Source organism: Hetaerina americana, unplaced genomic scaffold (genome assembly GCF_022747635.1).
Source record: "Hetaerina americana unplaced genomic scaffold, ioHetAmer1.1.p SCAF_4, whole genome shotgun sequence".
Classification (NCBI taxonomy): domain Eukaryota; kingdom Metazoa; phylum Arthropoda; class Insecta; order Odonata; family Calopterygidae; genus Hetaerina; species Hetaerina americana.
In genome coordinates, this window is record NW_027286985.1 from 99374983 (window position 1) to 99402195 (window position 27213).

General features: G+C 36.5%; 1 protein-coding gene across 1 annotated transcript; it reads left to right on the forward strand.

Moving 5' to 3' along the window:
• The first annotated feature begins 611 nt into the window (after positions 1-611).
• LOC139692523 (uncharacterized) lies at positions 612-27132 on the forward strand. The gene is made up of 11 exons (XM_071590744.1): positions 612-833; positions 3634-3817; positions 5345-5526; positions 7643-7844; positions 10710-10790; positions 14265-14503; positions 17893-18109; positions 20973-21196; positions 22613-23011; positions 26696-26797; positions 27036-27132. The coding sequence occupies exons 1-11, from the start codon at positions 612-614 to the stop codon at positions 27114-27116; spliced, it is 2133 nt and encodes a 710-aa protein (XP_071446845.1). The 3' UTR covers positions 27117-27132.
• Positions 27133-27213: the final 81 nt, after the last annotated feature.

The window sequence follows — 27213 nt, forward strand, 5'->3', positions numbered from 1 at the left end:
CTTAATTCACACATGTGACAACTACGCAAACATGTCATTTTAAACTAAAACATTATGGCTAAAAATTCTATTTTTCATTAATCAGAAAACAATGCATAATTGTTCACTATGCAGTAATTACATATGACGTAATGAGGAAAAACTATCTATGAATAATATTATAATCAAGTCATCACCCCAATTCTAGTAAAGAGAGTTAATTGAAAATTCATGTCACTCTTAATTTTAGATGTTTTGATTCGTCATACTTTTCAGCTCATATGGACGAAAACGCCATTATCATGCATCGGCAAGCCAGCGATAAATTTTAAAAACACCCTCACGAAAGTCCCCCTGTGAAAACCACTGAATAAGGGTTAGATAACGTAATGGAGTATCGCACGAGACTATGAAAAGAGGCCCAACTCATTAATTATTCATCATTGGGTTGTAAGAATAATTCAGCGATGAAATAAAAAGCTTAAATCAATTTCCTACCCAAGAAAGATTTCGGAGATCAGATGTTCAGTGTGTGATTTTAAGGGCGGCGCTCATCTAAACCATTTCAGTTCATCGTGAGACAGTATTCCATTGACGAGGAAAGGACGCACGAAGGGGTGGAGGACACGGGCATGGCCTCCGGGGGAGACTCTCCCGGCGGAAAGGGGCGGCGTGGGGCCGCGGAGAGGAGAACCGGTCGCATCGACGACGCGGAGATTCGACGGGCGGCGAGCGAGGGCGACATCGGGGTCATGGTCAGCGTGGTACTCTCCGGCGAGGGGAAGAGGCTCTTGGGCCTCACGTCGCCAGACCCCAAGACGCAGAACTTCCTGGACAACGTGCCAATTCACATGGTCAGAGAAAGGGAACTAGGCTGTCTGCGCCCCTCATATCGATTTCCTCACAACCAACCGATTACATGATATCAAATGCTTTTTTTTATATTTCGTCCAGTAAATTTTCCAAAGTAGTAATTTCATCAAGTGAAATTACGTCGTCATTAAACTCCCGACGCTCATAATACGAAGGCTCGTAGACATTTCAAGCTCAGGAAATATATCCGAAATTAATTTTTTGTTACTTTTCTCTTAACATCCCGCCAAATTACGTTCACCAGTCTTTCAAAATTCAAGTTAAGGAACTAACGCTACACTTAATTTTTAAGCCGCTATCCAAGGTTTGTCAAAACTTTCTTTGGTCTTCACCAATATTTTTTCTTTACGTCATATATACTTATGATCAGCTCCCTCTTAGAAAATATTTCTCGCGTTCATGCAATCAATCATGAAACATTGCATTTTTAACAATTTGTTTCCACCATTGTTTAATCTTAATTTTGAATCTAATATAAACTTACATTTTTTAAGTTGTGCAAAACATTTTCAACAAAAGAGCATCCAATTAAAGAATAAAGAAATAAATATTGGATACAAAGATATATATGCCTGCAGACACAGGACACTCTAATTAAAATTTAAGAAAAAAAAGGATATAAAGAATATTTTTGACGAAAGAAAATGCAAAGGAGATTGGAAGAGAATGACTTGAAGGAGGAGGAGGAATTTTGTGAGATTTTAGTGGCCAAAAAGGCGAAAGAAGATTCAAAACAATAAAAAAGCATTGGGATGTGATCACATCTCAGTATAGTTGAAGGTCTTTGGAAAGAGTGCAATACAAAGATGAATGCATCTGAGCAATGATATATGTGAAACAGAAATATAGCCGAATGTTTTACAAAAGATTATAACGGTGCGAATACAATAGAAGATAAAACTGCAAGGACTTTAGAACAATTAGTCTTAATATATGTGATAAAGCCTGTGACTAGGATAATTTTAAAGAGGATTGAAATTAAAATGAACGAGAACTTCTTCCGAAAATAAATTCGTTTTCAAGGAAAGGAGGTGATGCATGCAGTAGATGATTTTAAAAATACTGTACCGTACAGACCTTGATAGTTATCTAAAAGAGGTTTACGAGTGACTTTGCATATTTTACAGAATGGCTGAATGCATTCGATAGGGTGAGCTGAAAATGTGTCAATGAATATTGTGAAAATGTAAGGAATAAACAGAATATTTATGAAGGGATTATAAAAAGGACAAAATAGAGAATGAAGAAACAGATAAAATAGGCCTAGAGAAAGGAGTAAGGCTGACCAGTGCTTTTAATATCGACAGAGAAAAAGTGGACGAACTCTTGTAACAAGAACTAGCAAATGAGAGCTGATTAATGGGGGGAGGGAATGAAGCTTATAAAATGTACGGATGCTGCAAAATTGATAGAATGGAGTGAAAAACAATTGAATGAAAGGAGATTAGAGATGAAAATCAACGCTCGAAAAGAAGGCAGCGAAGAAAATATTAATGAAAGTGACTATCGAAAGTTAGGAATGGAATCGCCCCAGGAAAAACAGCTTGCAAAGGAATAAAACAGCCTGTAGTAGCTAAAGATTTAGTATACAACAGAGGAAATAATTGCTAATGATTGGCAGAGTTATTCTGTACTAATTAGGGGATCGTACAAATTGAGAAGAAATGTCGGAAAGATTATAATATAAGTAAATAGAAAGCTATAAAATGTGGTTGCAGCGAAAATGGAAGATGTTTTGGAAGGATGATGAAGTAAACCACGAAAGGTTTCCGCAAGGAATATATGAGAGCTACAAGAAAGAGGAGACGGAGTTTGAGTGAGCGCATTTAAAGGACTGTCAAAACTACAGAAGAATAATAGAAGGTTATGGGGATGAGAGACCGAGGAGGACTCTATCTTTTGATGACTAGGGGAGAAAACGATAGGGAGGGATCGCAAACAGTTAAAGGAAGCTGCGCAGGAAGGGACAACATGGGGAGAATCTTTCAAACGAAACCTAAACTGAGGACAGATTCACCGGGGATGATCTGAGCCTTTCAACATAGCAGATTTTCTTTTGCATCATAGTAACAAATGTCCGTGGAAGATAAGGTTATTGATAGATAGAGTTATTTTTATCAAAGAGAAATGAGAAATGTTGTTGACATCCCTTACATTTAATTATAATTAGTCTGTTCATATAAAATAATACAACCGCGAATCAATCTCAAGAAAAGCTTAGCGTGTGAAGAAGACACCAAATACATCGCTCACTGTATATTCGAATTTACTATGGATCCTTCTGCCTTATCCTTCTTCGAAAAAAATAATTAGGGATATTTAGAAGAGAAGATGGAAAACGCAACTGAAATGAGATTTCCACGGGCATGAAATCCAATTTGCGTCACACAAATTTTGCGAGGTCGATAGAATTTGTGAAAAAAAATTCCATCTATGTTTACTTAATATAACTGTATTATTTAGGATGACAACAGTGACAGGTTTTTCCATGAATATACTACCATCGTGCCATGGAAAAGGAAGCGATCAAGAAATGACAAGGAAGAATTTTTAATGCTGGAATACTGAGGAGTTAAAAAAATGTATGCTGGTAAAAATAAATTCATATTTATTTCAAATTTTAATGGCATCTACAAAGCTACGATATTTCATCAACAATTTAAAGTGATTTACTAGTTAGCAAGATTTTTTTAAAATTAACACTTAAGATCAGAATAATTATCCATTAAAAAACCTCTCTGAGGATAATGGTATTTATTATTTTTGCGCGCGCCATTTCAGGAGATGATCAGCAGCATCCACGAGGCAGCGTCCAAAGGAAAACTGAGGGAAATCCAAGCTCGGTTGGACAGGCGAAAGTTCGCCATCGCCAAAGAGCCAATCGTCGGGGCCACCCCGCTTCACTCGGCCGTGCTGGGCGCCTGGCTGCGGGGCGAGCAGCCCGGTGACGGCGGCGAGGAAGACGGTAAGTTGCGAGGCGCCAAAATATTGCACTGCCTGGCTCGTTACCCCGGGGACATCGTCTCTGCCAGCCCGCGTAAGAAAGTTTAATCCCAAAGCGCTGGATGCTATTCACTTAACAAGGGACTGTCGCATCAATTTATCTACAGTACGAATCTAAAGTGTCCATTTTTCGTGTTAATAGTTTTACTACAAATCACACCACAAGTCATTCTAATACTTTCACTTATGACATTTCATTGGCAGCAAGGATGACTGTCCACAAGAAATCACAAAGGTACCGTGACTGCGTTCTACATCGTACCTAAGTAAAATCAGTACCCAAAAATTTCCAATGAAAATGTGTATATATATATATATATATATATATATATATATATATATATAATTATTATATTATAATATATCATTATGACCAATTATATCTTTTTCCGGTAATTCGCAACGGCTGCCAATCAGCTTTCAACGCTTTCAGCATGTGAGCACTGTCAGGTTTTTAAAAACGATCGTTATTTTCAATCAGCAAAATAATTTTCTTTAACGAAAAAGTGAATGACCACGAGAGTGGCACTATGGCGTGTCGGTCACAGTGAGAATGTTACTCCGAAGTTCCCGCACGCTATTTCAGGTCGAAGGCAAAAATAAAGCACGGATGCCATTTGAATTCTGCACTGGAGTGAGGGAGGAGCGAAAGGAGGGGAGAGAGTCTCCAGGAACAAGCGGAGCATGAACAAACAAGGATGCTTTAGTTTGCATCAAATCCCAATCTGGGATCTGGATTTACCAATGAAAATAAGACGCATTGCGCGGAGTCCATAAGATTCAACGCAATAGAACCGCAGCCCATAATTCCAATTTTTGCGGGTGTAGAACTTTCGGCTATTATAGCCATTTTCTTTAAACAAGTATTTTTCTCTTTTCGGTTTCTTATTTCTGACCCCACGTAGCAGAAACTTAGCATTTACTGCCCTGTGGTCACTAATTCCTTTTATAGTTTCTATAAATGACGTTTTCGGGTACGTTCGTCGTTAACAAATGAAGAATATTATCGCTCCTAGTCGGTGAAGTGAAAGGCTGATGCCATGAGTTCAACGTAGAAGAATTCAATGCTATAAGAAACCTTTGATTTGCTGATCTAATTCTAGAATTGAATTATCTTCGTCGTCCGGCGATCTGGAAAATGCACATGCATAAATAAATTCTCTTGGATTGATTACTTTTAATTGAGCACCAAACGCTTTCCAAACCATTACCTGGAATCACCTTAGCCCTACTAACGCGCGAGTTTTTAACTGCAATAACAACACCGCCCCCGATCTATTTGATTTGTCATTTCTGCAAACGAATTCTGTAAATTCATTATGGCTATAAGAGTGCCATTCTGTTTCACCCATTCTCGAACAATGAGACCAAAAACTGTGCGTTGAAAAAAAAGGTCTGCCTCGAGTGGGTGACGAATGCTCGCAATGTGAACTACTTGGGACTAAGCACCGCTCACATCACATTCAAGTGTTTACTTTGCATTTGCCAGCATTTAAGGTAAATGCGATGATCCGCTACCTGGGAGGTCGCTTTCCGGAGAGCCTCAACCAGAGGGACCGCTTCGGCAGAACGCCCCTCCATTACGCATGCGCCCTTGAACGTGACGACGATCGGCTGGGCGTGTACGAAACACTGCAGGGGCTAGGAGCCGACCCAAACATCGAAGACAGCGTGAGTTGGTGTCCTCTCACCCATATCACCCACTCCACACATTTTAGATGAGTATATTTTAGTACCCTGAAAGCCAATGCTTGGGTGTGTGGTAGGGAGTTAATACACATCAGACTAATTTTGACTCGATGACCCTACCGCGGTCGGATAATGTTATACTGATCCCTTATCGTTCGTGGAAAAATAACATATTAAATCTATATGATCTACAATTGATATTTGTAATTTTATTGACACGTATACAGCATCACTGCAAAAAGACATCCTTCCATTTAATGCAAGAGATTTAATCTGTAATTTAACCTTTGCTCAGTAAGTGAGCACCATTCGACCGGCCTATAAGCACCATTGGGTAATTTTAGACCGGACGAAGCATGTTGATTTTTTTCCATGGACACGGAGTCAAATTCAAAGCGAGGGCATAGTGGAGATAGTCTGAAAGGTTATGCCTGATGGGGCACTCTTTCGGATGGTAAGGGTCTGATGTTGTATCGAGAGTAGGAATGGTGTCAGCCATGTTCACTAATTGCATATATACTGTTGAGAAATTATGTGAAGACGTTTACTTCACACATTGCTTTTGTTTAAAGAGTATTTTTCAAAGGTTGCTTTACTTTAAGTGACGATATCCTTCCATGGCAAATCAAATGCCTCTCTACTCACAGAATATGATTTAAGGCCTCTGTAATAAGTGGTAGATACCAGATTCTCATTATAAGGTAGTGGGTGGCTTTTTTTAGATATAAGAATCCAACACCTTCTTCTTTTCCTCAAGATGGTTCCAAATCATCTTAAATACTTTACGTTTTCGGACTTCACCTTGTGGAATTGTTTGATTTCCATATTAAATGAGTTTATTTTAAGCTACAATGCCTTTCACTGACTTACCGCATCATCAGATACAAGTTCCTTTCACCTGCAGCAGTTGAATATACACCCTTAGGACAGAGAATAGGGGGTGGCTATGTAGGGTGGAAAGGGAGAGTGGGAAGTTGAAGGTGGGGGTTGGGAATGCTTGGGTAAGGGAAGGGAAAGGTGCTGGTGACCTGGTTATGATATGACATCGGGTTTATTCAAAGGTATGAGGGGAAGGGGCGAATGGGTATGTTGAACTGTTAGGTTTGCTTTCCCTCAAGGTCAGTTTGTCAGAAAGGAAAAGGGAGGGATGAGAGTATAATTACTCATTACTAAGTATTGTTTTGATTGGATTAAAAATGGATGCTCTCGAGCAAATCGAGATTTAAAGGCACTTGGCAGACCCTGAAACAATACTTTGTAATAGCAATTATACTCTCATCCCCCTTCTTCTTTCTGAGAAATTGACCTTGAGGGAAAACAAATCAAACAGTTCAACGCACCTGTTTTTCCCAGCCACTAATCACACCCAATGCCACTTTGCACCCTCCCTCTCCCTCTAACACAGCCACCCTTTATTCTCTGTCCTAAGGGTGTATATTCAACTGCTGCAAGTGAAAGGAACTTGTACCTGATGATGCCGTAAGTCAGCGAAATGCATTGTAGCTTAAAAGAAACTCATTTAATATGGACATCAAACAATTCCACTAAGTGAAATCTGAAAACGTTAAGTATTTAAGATGATTTGAAATCATCTTGAGGAAAAGAAGAAGGTGTTGGATACTTATACATAAACAAAAGCTACCCACTACCTTATAATGAGAATCTGGTATCTACTACTTACTACAGAGGCCTTAAATCAGATTCTGTGAATACAGAGACATTTGGTTTGCCATGGAGGGATATGGTGTGATATGGATGAAACACACTGCAACTTAAAATAAAGTCTGTGGAAAACCTAAAACATCTTCATTGCTAAATGAAACTATATTATCTTAGTGACTAACCTTTCTGGTTGCGAATGGAAAAAAATTATCCTGAGTCATCATATCATATTTATGTTCAATTCTTTCAAATTTCATTGATACCAATTTGAGTAGGCAACTAAATTACTATCTTATAGTACATCTGTTTTTGTAGGCAATTAAAAAACCATTCATTTTAGTCACTAATGTGGGATTCATCTAAATATGTTTTGTCAAGCATAATATGCTCAATATGCATTTTTTAATATTGCATGAACTTTTTTATTTTATGGTAGCTGGGTCTTACTCCAGAATACTATGTGAGCAACCCAAATGAATTTCCACATGAAGACTTGCTCACATTTGTGGAGTATCTTAAAGGGACGGATGCAGCTAAAGAAGCAAAAAACAGTTTCTCATCTACCCAGCTTTCTCATGAAGAACCAAGCAATCCCACAGCAGATGAAAGCCAGGAATCTTCTACAGAGACAGATGAAGGTGCAAAACCTCTATCATTATTTGAAATACTCTCTCTTCAATATTTTCCTGAACTACTCACAAAAAATCCCAATGCCACGTACAGATTTTGTCACTTTTACCAGAAATGTGATCAGAAATACATGCAAAGCAACATTTGGTGACACTTGCACTGAAATCCCATTTCAGAGGAAAAGTTGATTTTCTCAATTTTAGAAGGGGAATCGCTTAGTGTCCGACTGGGCACTTTCTTCAATTGCCAACTACAAAATTTGAGAAAAATGAACTTGCCCACTAATATTTTCCTAGAGTAAGAATCTTCCGGTTCATTTTGGTTTTAAAAGGCATAAATAAACACAGCTTAAGTTTTAATTGCAAACAAATTAATTTGTATGAACTCAAATATAAAAAACAAACAGTATTAAGAGAATGAGGTCTTGTTATGTATGTACATGTAATCAAAATCATTATTGCTAGTTTGATTTCAAAATAGTCATTCAGACTTGCTGTATCATCATAATTTCAACACCCTCTTCGTCGCATTGAGTCCTTGAATCAACAAAATCCAAGTTTTCCTACTAACTTCAAGGTTGGTACCCTGGCTAGAGCTTTTATAAACATGCTAGCAGACATATTTTTTTCAAAGCAGAGATATTTCATGTAGATTATCCCCTTTTCAGGAAGATATCAAATTTTATAGTAGGCAACATCAATATGTTTAGTTCCTATATCAAATTTATCCAATTCAATGAGTTTGATGCTCCCTTGATAATCTTCATATAGTTCCATTAGAAGAAATACTCATATCTGCTGGCAATTGAGGCAGCCATTAAAGTTCCTTATTCACATATGAAGTCGCTATGGTGCCACCTTCTGTCAATGATAACTTCACATACGTTTTTTGCTTGACAGGTTATTACATTGTTTCCAAAAAAAGTCATATCTGTTTGTCAATTTTCTGTCTATTTGTCCCCAGCTTAGTCAGCTTCAACAGTTCACTTGAAATTGAACTCACACCTTGCTGTAATTTCTAATTTCTTTTTAATCATAGTAGTAAGATAGTGAATTGTGTATTCTGAAGCCTTCCCATGACTTTCTATGGCTGATACAATACACCTCCATGGAATCCAACAGCTGGTGCAATATCAGGTTTTGAAAAAGTAGTAATGCATAATAAGGATCCAATAGCTTTTCTAAACATTGAATCATTAGGAAATTTGGAAATATTTTCGATCACCATTGATAGAGAATCCATCTCCATCAGAGAAGCTGTTGGTCTTCCCTCCAGATGGAGGGAACATTGTGTTTTCTGGCCTATATTATTCTATGTCTTCTTCTTTTTGTAATTCCATTATCATAAAATTAAGCACTTTAAAACCTGGAGAATTTAAAAATGAAGAATTTGAACTCCTTTTGAGTCTAGAGAAACTTAAAATTTTCCCAGAGAATAATTTTCATTCTTACAATGATTGCTGCTGAATGACTAATCCAAACTCAATTCATTACTAGATTCAGGATTCGATATCCTTTGCTGCATTATCAATTCCCAAGCCAACCAAAGCCTTCTTCATATCTCTGACTAAATTTCCACCTTAGAAACTTAAGACATGTATGCAAGTGGTACACACACATGCATGCTTTTTGCTGCAGATTTTGGAAAAACCACTGCAAAATTGCAATTATGTTATAAAAATGAATAAGAAAAACGTTCCTCATCCTCCCTATAGCCTAGGCTTAACCCCATGTATTTTTTTCCTGTTCTGCATTGTAAAAAGCAATTTTGTGGAAATGTTTTTCACTGTCAGAAGAAGATACAGGCGAATTAAGCATGTTTCAACTTGCAGAGGCTGCAACTGATGCAATACTGGGGTCAAATCAATGAAAAAAGTCCACATATAGATTACAGATTAAACTAAAACTAATACAATTAGAGTTTTGCACAATAAGTTAGTCAAATAAAAAATATGATCAGTATTCATAGAACAGCTCCCATATATAAAGAATTCTAGCTGATTGGCAATGAAGGTAAAGTTATCTATCGGTGATGAGCTCCATATAAACAGAGGGTCTGTCAAGGTTATGACTGTTTTCCGTATATTTTCCGTAACATCTAGCTTATTAATTTTCCATATATTTCACCTTTGTATGAGATTCAATATTAAATATTCTATTCAATTAGCACCAAAGAGATGTATTTTGAGCAAAATAATTTCAATTTAGCTTCAGTTCCATTACTGTGCTTAAATGATATGCTGACAAATTTTGTTTACATCTCCCAAGAATACGTAAGGGGAATACTGTATACACTCTCGTGAATACTTGGAATTTTTTAGACTAAATTTTTGGCAAAAACTCTGGTTAACCTATGTATGAGTATTACTTTTGAGTCATTAACATCTCAGCTTCACAAATTCAAATACTGTAATTCTGCCATAGAATTTGATATTATGATGCTCTAAACAGCAGAAAATAAAATGATTCACTGTACTCATTTGACGGCTAGCATTGAGAAATTAAAATGAAAAATGGTGACAATGATGAAAATATGGGGTTCCAAAGAATAGAAAACTAGACGAGCTATATATAAAACATGTAGAAACAAAATTTTTCTGTGAGATATATGGAGTTGTTTTATACAGAATTATATATAGTGATCTAATTTTTCACCGAATGTGTGTTCTAAGTGAGTATATTGGTCAGAAAAGAGAAGAACAAGTTTTCTGTTTTATATTGTTGTTAGTTTGTCACCTAATGGCAAGCTTGAGGAAAAATAAATTTATTTGTGAGTTTGGAATAAAAACCTATATTCGTCCATGTGACAAGCAGGTAAAGATTTATGTATTACCAACCAGAATTTAATTCTTCTCTCTTTTCATCCTATTTCAGCATCAACAAGAAGCAACGAAATCCCACAGCCAATGGACATGCATGTCCTGTGGACCGAAGAAGGGCAGTATTTGGCACAGAGTAAGTTTGCTGAAATAAAGCATACAATTACAAGGTGATCCTCCATGAGGAACAAAATTGAATGTCAAAGAATCAGTATGGACCCAAAAATTAATCTGAATAGGCCTAAGAAAACTACAAGCTGTAAACTGATTCACCAAAATGCAGGCCTATCAATATCACATTCCAAAACTAAAATTATGCACAGATGGATTGGTATTATAGTTTACAAGAGTTTCCATTCTGCTAACAATTAAAACATGACCATCATGAGCAATTTTTATTATTTTCATAAATAAATATTTTCAATTAATAGCCATAGCTAACTAATAATTATGCTGTAATTACGAATACTTATGATTGATGCTTAATATGGTTAATAATAACTACAACCATATATATGTATGTAATTTTCTGATGATTTTTCATACATAAAAACAAAATCAGAGTAGGCACTTTGCAGCTGATGAAAGCAACGATTTTCATTGGTCTTGTTATCTGCATTCACCAATACGGGAATCACTACTAAATCAAAACAATACGTTGAGTTTCTTTTGAAACAATAAATAGATGGTGCTGAATGCATGCAACTTTGTTCTGACCTGCCAATATTTAAAAATAAGGAAATGGTTCTCACTTTCTCATATATGCCTTGCATATACACCCATGTATATAATGTGTATGGGACTTGGTAGTCCATAGTTGGAAAGTTGGACTACTGACCAGAGGGCCCCAGTTCAATTTCCAGGGATGCCTCTGGGCACCCCCAGCTCCACCCATGCTGTGTAACTTTTGGGCAACAAAACTTCCCGGGAAAGCATAGAAAGCACAGGAATGGGATCTGACTCCCCTATCCTGATGTGTGAATTTCAACACCATCAGGCTTAGTATTAGGTTGACTTTAGCAACACCTATCAAATCAACCTGAGAACATCATTCTGATGAGGACGGTAGTGCTATCGAAACATCAAAACTACATATGTGAGTGTCCTTTCTTTGTGTTTCTATGTTTTAAAAATCTACATCTGTTTTTTTACATATTTGTGCATCGCAAAAGATTATTCCATTTTGAAGATATTTTTATGCATACATATTTTATATATATATATATATATATGAAGAGGGACCTGATATATATATATATATAGATGAAGAGGGACCTGATATAGAGTAGGATGATGGATTTTGTGTTTTGTTAGGAGTAGTAAAATATTTGTTTGGTAGTTGTGTCCATCCAAAAACCTACCTTAACCGGTGGATTACCTTAAAAAAAAAAAAAAATATATATATATATATATATATATATATATATATATATATATATATATATATATATATATATATGTGTGTGTGTGTGTGTGTGTGCATGGGTCGTGGTAGTCCAGGGGTAGAGCATTGGACTACTAAAGGGAGGGACCAGATTTGATTCCAGAGCAAGCCTCTCTGGACACCTGCAGCTCCACCTAAGCTATGTGATTTTTCAGGTACCAGATCTTCCTCGGAAATCATAACTGGCACAAGGAAAGGAACTGGCCCCCCTACCCTGATGTGTGAATTTCACATACCATATAGGGCTTAGTACTGGGTGAACCCTACCATCACCTATCAAACCAACCTTCAGGCTGATTACCTTGTTTATGGTTTATATACATGAGGGTGGTCACAGAAGTACGCAACCTGACCTAGAGATGGCTATAGTTGTTTAAAAAATATCACTGTATTAGAAATTATGCAATCTATGAAGCATAAATTTCAAGTTTGAAGATGTCACATTGTTTAGTATTTGTTGGGCAGCCATCAATAGTGAATATTTTCAGTGAATTTTTTAAAATGGAGAAAATTGGTCATTGTTACGTGATACAATACTTTTATTTGAAAAGCCTCAGCCCAACCAATATAAAAGCTGTACTGGATTCTACTCAGGGAGAGTGTGCTTCTTTGTTTACAACAGTAAATTATTGGGTGGCAGATTTTTAACAAGGCTGTACAAGCTATCAAGATGAGCATAGCATTGGTCGACCAAATGAGGTGACAACTCCAGAAACGGTGAAGAAAATCACTTAAGTGATACTGTATGATCGTCGACTGAAAGTGTGCAAGCTAGCAGCATATTGACTGAAAATTTGGACATGCTGTGGGCAAGATAGGTGCTCAAACTAGAACAAAGCCAGTGTCATGAAGGTGTTTCAATTGAGTTTTTTAAAATTTTCACAGCAACAAAGCAGAAATTTGGCACCATTTGGATGAAGCACGGTTCCATTATTTCAAACCTGAGACAAAAGAACAATCAAAACAATACATTCAATAGGGAGAAACGCCTCCAAAGAAGGTGAAGACCGTTTCATCTGCAGGCAAGGTTATGTGGTTGGTTGTTTGGGATGCGCATGGGATAATTTTCATTGAAAAAGGAAAAACATACGCATGGGATAATTATCTTGAAAAAGGAAAAACTATCAACAGCGAGTATAATATGAACTTATTGCTACATTTGAGCAAAGAAATCAAGCAAAAGCGGTCACATTTGGCGAAGAAGAAAGTGTTGTTTCATCAAGACAATGCACCAACTCACAAATACGTTATTGCAATGGCCAAAATTCATGAATTAAAGTTTGAATTGCCACCTCATGCACCCTATTTGCCAGATTTAGCCCCCTAGTATTATTTTCTGTTCGCTAAATTGAAAAAAAAAGCTCAGTGGGTCAAAGATTTTCCAACCGTGAAGAAGTGATGTCAGCAGTTAATGGCTATTTTGAGGAGCAAGGCAGTTCATATCATAAAAAGGGTGTCGAACTTATTGAACATGCCTGGGAAAAGGGTATGGAGCTGAAAGAAGATTATGTTGAAAAATAAATTCATTTTTTTCCATATTTTTTGTTTTTTCTTTGTTGGGTCAGGTACTTCTAGATTACCCTTGTATTTGCGCATGTGTATATGTGTGTGCGCATGTATATATGTATGTCTGTGTTTACATACACATATAAATATATCTGTGAGCATGCATGTATGTGTGCATGTGCAAGCATGCATGTATACATGTATATACACAGACATACACATACATACTGTTTATTATGATAAAATTATATATATATATATATATATATATATATATATATATATATATACCACGATTGTACGGAAAAACTCACACGAGCGGCACAATAATGGGCTGACACAATATAACACAAATAGAAAAGAATAGACACATTTAAAAGAACACTCACACGGTAAATTGTTCTTTTACCGTGTAATTTACCGTGTGAGTGTTCTTTTAAATGTGTCTATTCTTTTCTATTTGTGTTATATTGTGTCAGCCCATTATATATATATATATATATATATATATATATATATATATATATATATATATATATATATATATATATATATATATATATATATATATATATATATATATATATATATATATATATATATATATATATGTATAGTCACCCTCCACTGAGTCATCCCAATGTCCTACTCCTAAAAAAGGTCTTGGAGAACCACTGGTGCGGGGTCTGGCTGAAGTATCACAGAAGAGGCCCAAGGACCCTGTCAAATTCCTCGCCCATTACCTTCAGTCCCTGGCAGTGAAGGAGGATGTGGGGCATGGCAGTGAGGCATTGGGGGATGACAGTGTTCCCACAGGGGGCCTTGCACCTCTGCCCAGCTCCCCACTGGCCATCGATGATGACATCTTGCCACACACCATCCACAGTCGGGAAGAGAGAGTAAGTGGCACTCCTTCAACAGCAACTCTATCTTCTCCCATTGGCCCCAATTTCACCCATACTTGCAGGAGAAAACACTATCTGATCATATCAGTGCGTATCAGAATATCAGAATGTGTATGCAACTAGGAGGTTTATTCATGGATTCTAATGCTCGGTTTTACGCAGGTGTTAAGAATCAGACTTCTTCCATCAGTCATTAAAGGTCTTTATTGTCTCAATAGTAAATGGAGGAATGGTTTCTGACATCCACCCAGGGGCTAGGTATTAGAAGAGACTGCATAGTCTCCATCTCAACCCAAAATAAAGACGACTAACTGTCTATCTATCCATCCACTTCATTTGCCAATAGTTATTAATGAAAATTTACCAACATAAAAGCAAACCCTAATATTCACATTTTACAAGCATTCTTATGTCATCGCTGAACTCTCTTGTTTGGATTATTAACTTCTTTTAACAATTGCATGCCATATACTTTTGCCAATTGAAGAAGTATGACAAAATGATAAGTAAATCAGAGATTGATCAATGTCAGAGTATTGATGCACCTCAGTAGGTTGATGGATGCTTAAATATTAGCACATGTTGATTTAATATGCAAACAGTTAACTATTTGATGGTGGTTTCATTCTGTTCTGGCTGTTAGAAAATAATTCCTTAAATTGCAGTTCAACTACATGAAGCCCCTATACATTTTCATTCACTGGCAAATCATATTCTTTTTCAACTTAATTTGAGCTTAATTCTGAACCATTACAAACACGACAAAATCAAACAATTAAAAAACATGAATCCAGGAAAAAGTTCTTGATTTTATGAGGAAGTGGTGAAATAAAGGAATCTGTCCAGTATTCAAAGTATGTACTTAGGCTTGATGTATCATGATACCAAAGTCAAAAATCTTGTTTTTTCTTTATGGGATTGGTTAGATACCTTCACAGCACCTATAGAGTACCATCAAAATACTGGATGGCAGTCAATTGCTAATTCCATGTCAGTAAATTGTTGATGATATGAAGAGAGCTGCCCATTAGGATTTGGAGCATCTAGAAATTCTGATCTCAGTTAAATTCCATGCTCATTCGATTTCTACATTTTGAAGACTAGAAACAAAGTACCTGTCGCGTCGAAAGTAGCGTCGAAACTAGTCGTACCTGTAATAAAGTGGTGGATTGGAACAAAGTGTTTCTTTTTCATTTACTAGAAACAAATATAACTGTATCCAATAATGACAAGTGCCAACAAAATCACAAGCAACCAGTAAATTTTGTTCAGTAAAAATACACTGATTTTGATCTTTTAATGTTGCTGAAATTGAAAAATGAATGTTCCTCTTTAAAAATTTGATTAACAAAAACAGTCATTTCAGCCAAACATACTACCTTGATCAAAAATTTCCCGGAATTTATTCAGAAAATTAAAAATACAAGTTTATTCCTCTAAATCTATATTGTCCCCTTCAAAGTAATCCCCATCGACTGCAACACACTTATGCCAGCGCTTGATCCAATCCTCGAAACATTTTTTATATTCGGTTTTCGGTATGTCCATCAGTGCTTCCTGCGATTTTTCCATTACTTCCTCTCGGCTGCTAAAACGCGTTCCCCGTAATGGTTTTTTAACTCGATTGAACAGAAAGAAGCCACAGGGAGCCAAATCAGGTGAATTCGGTGGCTGTTGGATGGTATTTGTTGCATTTTTCGTCAAAAAATTACGAATAATGATAGCACTCTGCGACGGTGCGTTATCATGGTGCAAAATCCACGAGTTTTCTGCCCACATTTCTGGTCTCTTTCGGCGAATTGCTTCACGCAAACGTCTCATAACGCCCAAATAATACTCTTTGTTTACTGTCTGGCCTTCTGGCAAAAATTCATGATGCACTACACCGTTGTAATCCATGAAAACCGTCAGCATTGCCTTCTTTTTTGACTGAAAACGACGTGGTTTTTTTGGTCTCGGCTCATTTGGTGAACGCCATTCACTTGCCTGATGTCTGGATTGCGTGTCGTACTCATAAACCCACGTCTCGTCTCCAGTAATGATCCTTTTGATGAATGTGGGATCGGATTCAGCCTCGCAAATCATGTCTTTTGCGACGTCAACACGGTCTCTTTTTTGCATGAAATTGAGGTCTTTTTGCTGCTACACGACGGAAACCCAAATCATTAACCACAATGTCTTGGGCGGATCCATAGGCAATGTTCAAGTCCTCCGCTATTTCTCTGATGGTTAATTTGCGGTTATTGACCAACATTTCTTTTACTTTATCAATTTTTTCACCGACTTTCGATGTCGATGGTCTGCCACTGCGTTCATCATCTTCGATTGACTCACGACCACTTCTGAACCGCTCGTGCCACTGGTAAACGACCGTTTTTTTTAGAGAATCGTTGCCGAAACACTTTTCCAACATTTCCAACGTCCGTGCGCCACTAAATCCGTTTTTTAAGGCAAAATTTAATACAAGTTCGTTGTTGCAAATTTAAATCCATTTCTGAAATTGTAAAAAATCGCCAACACACACAGAGATAGATGTACTCTTGGCTACGTAACTTTTGAAAATGTCAAGTTATGACACTAAGATTTAAAGGGAATATCAACAACAGATGTACCAATTTAACAAAAAAAAAACAACTCAAATCGGAACGATGGGAGCGCCACACGGTGGTTATTCCGGGAACTTTTTGATCAAGTAAGTATCATTTAACACTCATGAAATTTGTCCATGCTATCAGAAAGCAGCTGAAATTAGGAATATAATGGCAACAAATGTGCTATGCTTGTAAACACACACACATATATACATGGTTGGGAGAAGCTTACAATGCATATATTACACAGCAATAGATATGAATTCATGTAGTTTTCTCTTTTTAATTATAAACATTATTTTATTTAAGTACAGCACATAGATATTTCTCTTGTGTAAGTTCTCAATGTATCACAATATTTTAATGACCACAAGCCAACATCTATTAATGAAATTTCTGCAGCCATGTAAAGATGTATTCAAAGCCACTGGCAGCCCCTTTTATAAGGTGTTAATAGTGTTAAAACTCCAAAATTTTATCATAAAAGCACACCTTGTTACAACTGAATGAAATTATGTAAAGGACTCTAGTTATTTTTTTTTGTTTGAAGGTGTGATTACTTCAATAGAGTAAGGCATTCCTCCATTCGTTTCAATTCAGTGCCTAATGATAAGTAAAAAGGGGAAATTTCCTGTGTCCCTCGAGACATTTCAGAGACAATGAGATGAGATAACCAAAGTCGGAACAATACCCTATGATGCAGAATATTTTGCAACCAGCAGACCTTTATGAACATCATTAAGAGAACAAGCTTATTTTCTTAACTCTGCACTCTTTCCTTTATTCTCCCAGGATGAGCACGGCCAAACAGCAATCCATGTGGCGGCAAGCCGTCCTAGTAACCGGGGTGCCCTCTTGCAGCTGATCCAGGAGACCAGAGCAAATATAGCATTGAGGGATGAACTCTATAAGACCCCAAGAGATGTGGCTGTAATGGCTGATCTCCAACAAAATGTCTTCGAGATTGATGTATGGATCCAGATGCTTGTTAGGCCTGCGCCTTTCAATGGTAAAACATAATGGTGCATTACTCTTAGCAAAAAACAATATTGTGAAATATGATTTTTCCAGAGTTACCTGGGAAAAACGTGATCCCAGAAAGATATTGTTCCATAAAACTGATACTCTGTATTGTAAGCATGGTGTAAATATATGATCAGTATATATTAACAAACTTATATGCTTTATGATCATCAATAAGGCCTTTAAAGTTACATAAAACAAGATAAAAATTACGTGAAATAACTTTTTAGTTGGACGGTACATGCTTACCATAGAAAATTTGACATAACCCTCCCCATGGACTATAACCTTGATCCGGAGGAAGAGCTTGTGAGTTCTAATGACCCCTAGAGCTGTGCTGGCTGGCAGCAGCAGTGTAAATTGCTCCTGCCAGAGTCACTCATACCAGATCAGTGGAATGGTAGAACCTGGGCTAAAAGTAGTCCTAGCAGCATCTGTTCCTCAGTGAGGCAACTGCAAAGGCATCTGACCCCAGTGGGGCTGCCATTAAGTGATGGTGTTACATTAAAAACACTATCCAGGAAGGCAATGGGAAATCAGCTTGAATAATTATCCCATTCAACAATGATGGTACTGATTTGAGTAGTCTTGACAATAATTGAATTCAGCCCAATGGGGTCCAGTGTTGTACACCTGGCAGTGAGGCAGGCAAGGTTTCTGGGGTCATCATCTCTAGAAACCCTTGCACAGCAAAATCGACAGTAGCAGCAGCACAAAAAACACATTTTATTGCAACTGAGCCATTTAGAAAAGATACTGGGAATGTTAGGACGGTGTTGATACTGGCAATGAGCAAATACAATTTATAACTTGGGTAAAGCAGGAGACTGAGAGGGGAAAGATATGTATTTTGAGGGATGTGTGACGTGAGATGGAAGGAAAGAGGAGATAAATAGTGATGCACAGGGGAGTGAAAGAGAGTCAAAAGATAAGAAGATGGCATAATAATGTAATAAAAATAGAGTTAACAAGTGATAGAACATTATAAGAAGATGTAAAAGCTGAACCTATTAACTTGGTCACTGCTCATGTCTACATGCAAATGAGCAATCATAGAAAAGAAGAAGTTGATAGGATATATAATCAATAAGAGGACATAATTACAGGTGTTCCTGGAAGGAAGCATTGGTAGTGATTGGGGACTGGAACATGAAGGTAGGTGAAGGGGGAGATGGTAGTAAGGTAGGAGACTACAGCTTTTACGGACTATGGTACAAGGAACGATGGCAGGGAGAAAGCAATAGAATTCTGCAGGAGAAAGGGGTTAACCATCATGAACACTTGGTTTAAACACCACAAAAGGCCTAGGCATCGATGAACAATGCCTGGGGATCACCAGTGAGACCATGTTATGGTTAGGTGCAGATTTAGGAACAGTGTGATTAATTAGCAGTTTCTCAGGAGTAGATGTGGATTCAGATTATTATTTAGTGACAATGAAGTTTAAAAAAGGAGCATCAGCTGCAGAGAAAATTGCAAGTGAGAAAAGGGACAACTGGTACAATAGAAGGAAAGTGGGAACATAATAAAAGAGATATCAAAAGGCACCAACTAAACTATAGAAACAGTAAACAGGAAAAGTTAAAGAACTAACAATACGATTAGAAAAATATAAGGGAGAAGGAAATGGAAGACATAAACAGAGTTAGGTAAAAGGAAGTACATAGAAATGAATATTAATTTGAGACAGGTAATCGATAGAGTAAAAGAAGCATAGTGGAATACAAGGTGCAAGGATATGGAAAGTATGTAGAGGAAGGCTGAAATTTGTGTGCTATACAGCAAGGTCAAAACAATATTGCAAAGTATGAAGGAATAATCCACAAAAAAAATTAAAGATAAGTCAGGTGAATATTGATTTAGCCAGGAAAGATTCAATAGAAATAGATAGAGTATGTAAGAGATAGATTGTAATCAGTTCTTAATGATAAAGGGCAATCAAAAAGCTCTAAGGAAAGACAGATAAATGAGGATAGTATTACTATCATAGGTATTTCACAGATTGATGTAGGTTTTTGATGGACACAGCCTGTACAATTGTACAATAACACATTTACTCAGGATTACTGAGAATGGCATACCTCAATTCAAATATCTCCAGCTAAGTATGGACTGGGGAACTTGTATAGTATCTGATAATGGTTGCTTGCATTTTTATTTCCTCCATTACCTGTTCATGAAAGTCTTTGATGAGTGTTTTCCTCTAATTTTGGTGCACAACAGTAGTCCCAGATTTTACAAAAAAATAATTAATGTTTCAATATAGAACTTGATGAGAAGAGATTGAAAATCATTCATTTAGATGTCACATCGAAAAGTAGAAATGACAAATAAACAATAAACTGAGGAAAGGACAGCTTACTGACCAAATAGAAAATCAATGAGGAAGGCCACATCTCAGATTCTAAACATTAAAGTCCGGCTGCTGGGAGTATCATCAAAAGGACAACTTCTAGCTCCAATGTAATTGATAAAATCAACATCTCACCTGATGAATTTAATGACTTTTTGCATCCTCTGCTGAAAATATTCCTTCAAACATAAACATCTATTATTTATGCTAATGATTTAGTAAGGAATAGCCAATTCCATAAGTATTCCATGAAATTCAAAGCAAAATAGCCTTCATGGTAGTTGCTGTGATATTAGTCAATACGTTTCTTTTAGAAATTCATGCCACTTCAATCTCTATGGATGTCATGTATGCAATTTGAACCTTTCAACTATAGGCTGGTATGCCAAATAGAATTCAACTATTATTAGTGTCCACAACTTCTCTAATAATACAAAGCAAAGGCATTTATTTAAGCAAAATTAAATTTTTTTTGTATCCTTCTGCTCACAAAAAGAAGACGGCAATAGATTTGAAGCACCTAAAGCTGAAATGGCTGTAAAAATGCTGAAATCATTACTGCTAGATGGCTATGACCATATTCTGGATGCCACTTCATCTTATTCTGATGGGGAAGATGTAGAACATACTTGGCCAATGAAGAGAAATCTCTTAGATGCTGAGAAAGAGTCATCTTATCTCCCAGTCATCACCCTTCTCAAGACCATACCAATTTTTGAGGTAAGATCTCAAAAGTTTTATCACTAACATTCAAAATGTCTGCCATCACCGCCACATCCATATACAGGGACCATACAATAAGTATCAGGACTGGTAATGAGTTCAAGGGCCTCCAAAGTGGATTTCCCGAGTTAAATGCAAAACTTCAGAGTGTAGCACTGCTCGACGGAGCACTTCATGCTGGCATGACAACATCACAAACAATCACACGTCACAAACATCCACCTCCTGTCTCAACACATGCCCAGAGGTGACTGAACTAGAATCCGCCTGAGTGGTGGGGGTCCCCTCTACCAAGCTAACCGGTGAGACCCCCATCCACCTCTCCATTAAGGCTACAGCAATACTTATTGTACCGACCCTGTAACATACTGAGAGACAAAATGGGGATTATTTGAGAATTGGGCCAGGATTTGTGTCCCTGTGCTGGAAGCACTCATCAAAATTTTAATTCTTAGTACTCTCTTATCTCAATCTACATTACATAATTTATTTACTTAAGATTGTATTTATGGGGGCCCAAAATGCAAGTGAAAAATAAGCATCTATTTACAATTGCCAATGAAACCAAACTGCATACTTTGTTTCTTGAGGCCACCAAATGATGAAGCACAAAACACCTCATACATATTAGAAAGTTATATAATGTTCTGTAAAGCTACCAACATGGCATATATTAAATTATGTGCTTGTCCATACAACACCCCTCTATGAAATTTAATACATAATAAAACCAAAAAAATTCTCTTCTCCTCTCCTTCAACAAAATTCCTCATTCACCACACAACTAAACATTTCACACAAACAAACTCTACACATTCATTAATATATTAAGCATTTCCATATAATTTTGATATTCTCACTCCCAGCTAGCATGTTCTTTGGCTTGTGGCCTAAGAAGTGGTATTTTAAGATCTGCAGCATTTGATTTTACCTACTCAAAAAGAGTATCTCCACTTTGCCCTCATAACCTGATGTAATGATATTTTATACTTCTATGTGTCTTTCTATTAGATATAATTGTTAAATCAGAAATAAGCACTACTCCAGTATTCTTCACAAAAAGTTTAAACGGCTTTGGTACAAACCTTTTTTTTTCCTAACTCCTGCAATAAATCACCTGACCATGCAAACTCTGTAACACCTTCAAACATAGCAATCTACTCCACATGAGTAGGCAATGTAGCAATACATCTTGCTAAGGCAAGAATGACTACATAGTGTAATTACATTTCACAATTGAGTGCTTTACATGTTAAAAAATTGACAATCTTGGAACAAGAAAGATTTATAGTAAAGACACTGAAGGAGAGTAGATATCTATAATTATTATACGACCTTTGAATAAAATATTATGCTTCATACAATAGATCACACTATGTATAACAGAAAATAATTGTTTTTCCATTAATACAGGAGAGGCGAGAATGGCTACACAGTGCAATTAGAGCTGGAAGCCTTGAACATACACAAGAAATCTTGTTCTCAGAATCAGAGTCTTTTGATGAAGCTAACAGCCTGGTGGATACACCTCCACCATCCTTGCCCACATCACCTTCACCACCAAATACAACAACCAATGGCAATTTTGACTCTCCAAAGCTACAACAAAAAGGGAATGTGGAATGGGCGGCCATGAACTTTAGTTTGAATCAAGAATCTTCCCCAAACCTCGTGCTTGGGCCAGAAATGCTCGCTATTGCTAAAAATCGTCGAAGTCGCTGCTCAATGCATGTAGCTGTCTTGTGTCAGCATTTGGAAATAGTGAGATTTATAGCTCAGCATTTTCCGCAGACACTTCATATTGGAGATAATGTGAGTAATTGCAAACTTAGTACCAAGCAATGTAAAAATTTTTAAATTAATGTGAATTATAAGTAAAAATACTCTCAATAGTGCAATGCAAAATTATATAGTAGTACCCAAAATAAAATTATCCACTGGACCTATAAGCTACCATCTCGTCCTTCACTGCAATTCTATTCCCCATCACTATCTAATGTTTCCCTCCATAAGCACCTGCAATTATTCATTCTAATTGATGGTATACCCTCTTGACCTCTTCATCCCTATGATTGATTGGTGGCATGCAGACCTGAATAATGACCTAGCTCACCTGTTCATCTTTTATTTCTTCTTATAATATTCTATCAATAACCTGCTCTATTATCTCAATAGTTTCAGCCTCAACTTTGTGGAAGTTCATTTTAATAAATGAAAAAGAAACACTTTGTTTATTATGCTTCTTCCTACCTTTATGCCCTATAGGATCATTATCTCTCACTAGCTTTCTTCCCCAAACCTCGTGCTTGGGCCAGAAATGCTCGCTATTGCTAAAAATCGTCGAAGTCGCTGCTCAATGCATGTAGCTGTCTTGTGTCAGCATTTGGAAATAGTGAGATTTATAGCTCAGCATTTTCCGCAGACACTTCATATTGGAGATAATGTGAGTAATTGCAAACTTAGTACCAAGCAATGTAAAAATTTTTAAATTAATGTGAATTATAAGTAAAAATACTCTCAATAGTGCAATGCAAAATTATATAGTAGTACCCAAAATAAAATTATCCACTGGACCTATAAGCTACCATCTCGTCCTTCACTGCAATTCTATTCCCCATCACTATCTAATGTTTCCCTCCATAAGCACCTGCAATTATTCATTCTAATTGATGGTATACCCTCTTGACCTCTTCATCCCTATGATTGATTGGTGGCATGCAGACCTGAATAATGACCTAGCTCACCTGTTCATCTTTTATTTCTTCTTATAATATTCTATCAATAACCTGCTCTATTATCTCAATAGTTTCAGCCTCAACTTTGTGGAAGTTCATTTTAATAAATGAAAAAGAAACACTTTGTTTATTATGCTTCTTCCTACCTTTATGCCCTATAGGATCATTATCTCTCACTAGCTTTCTTTCCCTCTGCTGTATATTACTGTGTAACTATCACTCCAGTAATCCCCACTATCCTTACATCTCACCTTGCACAGTCTTAAACTTTATATATTTCTTTTCTCCATCACAACTACATATAAATGGCCTGATTTCCCTACCCTCAACATCATCCTAAGAGTCCAAGTCCAGATTTCAGTATTCTTCTGTGTCTTTGAACTGCTGCTGCTGTTAATTCCCTTTGTTAGGGTTTTGTGAGATGATTACTGCAGAAGTCTTGCCTCTGCCATGTACAGCGCATATCCTAGTGGGATAAGTACAAAAGTTGCCAGGACTCCTTGCTATACTTGTTTCTGTCATAAATTAATGGGATGGATTGAGTTGGTTTTTTGCTGCCTACCTCAATAATGTTTTTAATGTGGCCTCATCACTCAATAGTCATTCCTCTGGAGTCATATACAGCCACCTCAAAGAGAAAAAATGCCTCATTGCATACCTACACTTTGACTTACCTGGCATAGGTATGAGTACTGACCCTACTAAGAGTAGTTATCATAACTCCTGCCAGTACAGCTCAAGAGTTCAGCAGAATGCCAAAGACCTTCCACCACAATGCACTGTAATGCGCTGTAAGTGATCCACTGTGGTATAGTGCTACAGTTTACTGTTGTTTACATGGATTTGCAAATATTGTTAAAACTATTCCAATGTCAAATATGTTAAAATTTATCGGCAAGTCATATGTTATGCATACTGACGAGTCATATAGTCATGGTAGTTGAAGGTAAAGTAAAAGCACAGAGGAATATATAGCTCAGGGGAGTGTGATGAGAGCCATAGGACTTAGTAGGACTGAAAACTGAAAAAAAATGTCACCACCACAAACAAGATCTGAGAAAAGAAAAAGCAAGAAGGTGGATCACTACTGCTTGCACCCTTGTCCATCCCCTGGTTTCTGGTACCATTACAGCCCATAGGCATTCACAAGATGTTTAGCACTGTCATAGACAGCAAAATAAAGCCAGGTAGTGAAATGTTAAGAATTATGTGGAGGCCATTAAATCAATTAATATGTATGTATATATATATATATATATATATATATATATATATATATATATATATATATATATACATACATATTAATTGATTTAATGGCCTCCACATAATTCTTAACATTTCACTATATATATATATATATATATATATATATATATATATATATATATATATATATATATATATATATATATATATATAATGTATTGGGCAATGTATTATGTGAGCTCTTACCTCACTAATTAAATTGGCCTCTGGATTAAACACTGTTTTTTTGTATTACATAAAATAAAAATCAAATTTCCCCATAAATTGGTACTATCAAGTCCTGAAAGTGGTGACAAATGAATTAAATTTTTTAATCATCCATCAACAGATTTTTTAAATCATGCTGAGTGTAGAGAATAGTAATCCTAGGATGATTTTTATATGACCATGTTCAAGGCAATTTGCATTGTAAGGAATGCAGCAAAAGATTCATGCCAATGCAATGTGGGTGAAGAAATTTGGGGGAGAAAGAATTCTAGAAATGAAATGAAGAGAATTATTTGGAATTGGAAACAGAAAGAAAGAATTGAAAAGATTAAGCCATGATTTATGAAGCTGTTGCATATCTGGCTGCCCTAGCTAAAAGAAATTTTGCCTTGGGCTGTGGTGTTTTCATATTGTTCTTCCCTCCCCAATTACAGAACTATCCCTTTCTGTGTGTAAATGACCTTAATTTTATTAGAAATTGGCATTTCATTGTTGTAGCTGGATTTATGTCATCGTATTTAGAACTTATTCTGCTTCATTTTATAGTTGTATTTGCAATATTAATGATTGTAATAGCAGGCCAGGTTGCAAGCCAGAAGCAGCTGATCCTTAGCCACATGCTCATCAACATGGCTCCTACCTGAGGGATAAGTGTGATATGAATGCAATTTAGGGGAAAGTAATTAGATGCAAAAAGAGAATCACTGCTAAGTATGAACTTTTTGGGGTCACAATTGGGAAGAAAGGTGAATTTAACAAAGAAACATTTTTAAATGATTAAATTAAGAGCAATGAAAAGGAAAATAATAACAGTAATAATACTAATAGATAGGATATAACAATAAATTGCCAAAAATAGGGGAAAGCAATAGTGAGGGGCATGAATTCATTCAGTTTTGCTTTGTGCCTATCACTGAGATAAAAGTGTATTGGTTAAAATTCAATATCTTACCTCAGGAGGCTCCTTTGTGATTGCTAGAATTAAGTGAAAATTTGAAAATCTGCACACATAATTTACCCAGAAATTTATTCATACAAATCAGGGGCACCTATTCTTATCAATAAATAAATAATTAACGGATGAAGCCTACCATCAACTGGTCTGAGCCTTTGGTAAACTAGCACTGTTTTACTGAGTACTCTGCTCACCTGTAAGATTAACAATTAATGCTGTTTGGCCAAACTAGCTTTATGATTGTTGGGATCAATGATAGCAAGAAAACTCAACTACAAAAGCATTTGAGACATTAAAGTTTTACTGATCATCACCACTTTTGGCTTACAGTTGGAACGGACACCACTACACTATGCAATGGGAGTTGAATCAGTGGACAACCTGAGTTCCGTTCTCATCCAAGCAGGTGCCAAGCGAGTTCAAAAGGATTTGGTAAATTATATTTCAAAATATGTAATAATATTTGACCAAGACAAGGCATATTTTGTTCCCTTTTTCTTTCATGTCCAATATTCATACCACTCACTACACTGCTTAGTCCCTATTCATCTTTATAACATTCCATATTCATTACACAAGTACACTTCCTCATTTATGTGCTTACAGAAGATGTCTTCATAATGTTAACCCAGTTCACCAACACCACTAAAATATCCCATTTAAATTTCAGAGGGGAAAGCAGCCGAGCTACTATTTCATCAACAAATCAGATATACAAAAACTACAAGATGAAGAAATATTTCGTGAATAAAGAGACAATCTTAAAACAGTGCTCATCATTTTTCTCAGGAACTGTGTGGATTAAATTTGAAGATCTCAACCCTATCAAGAGATTAGTTTTTATGGAT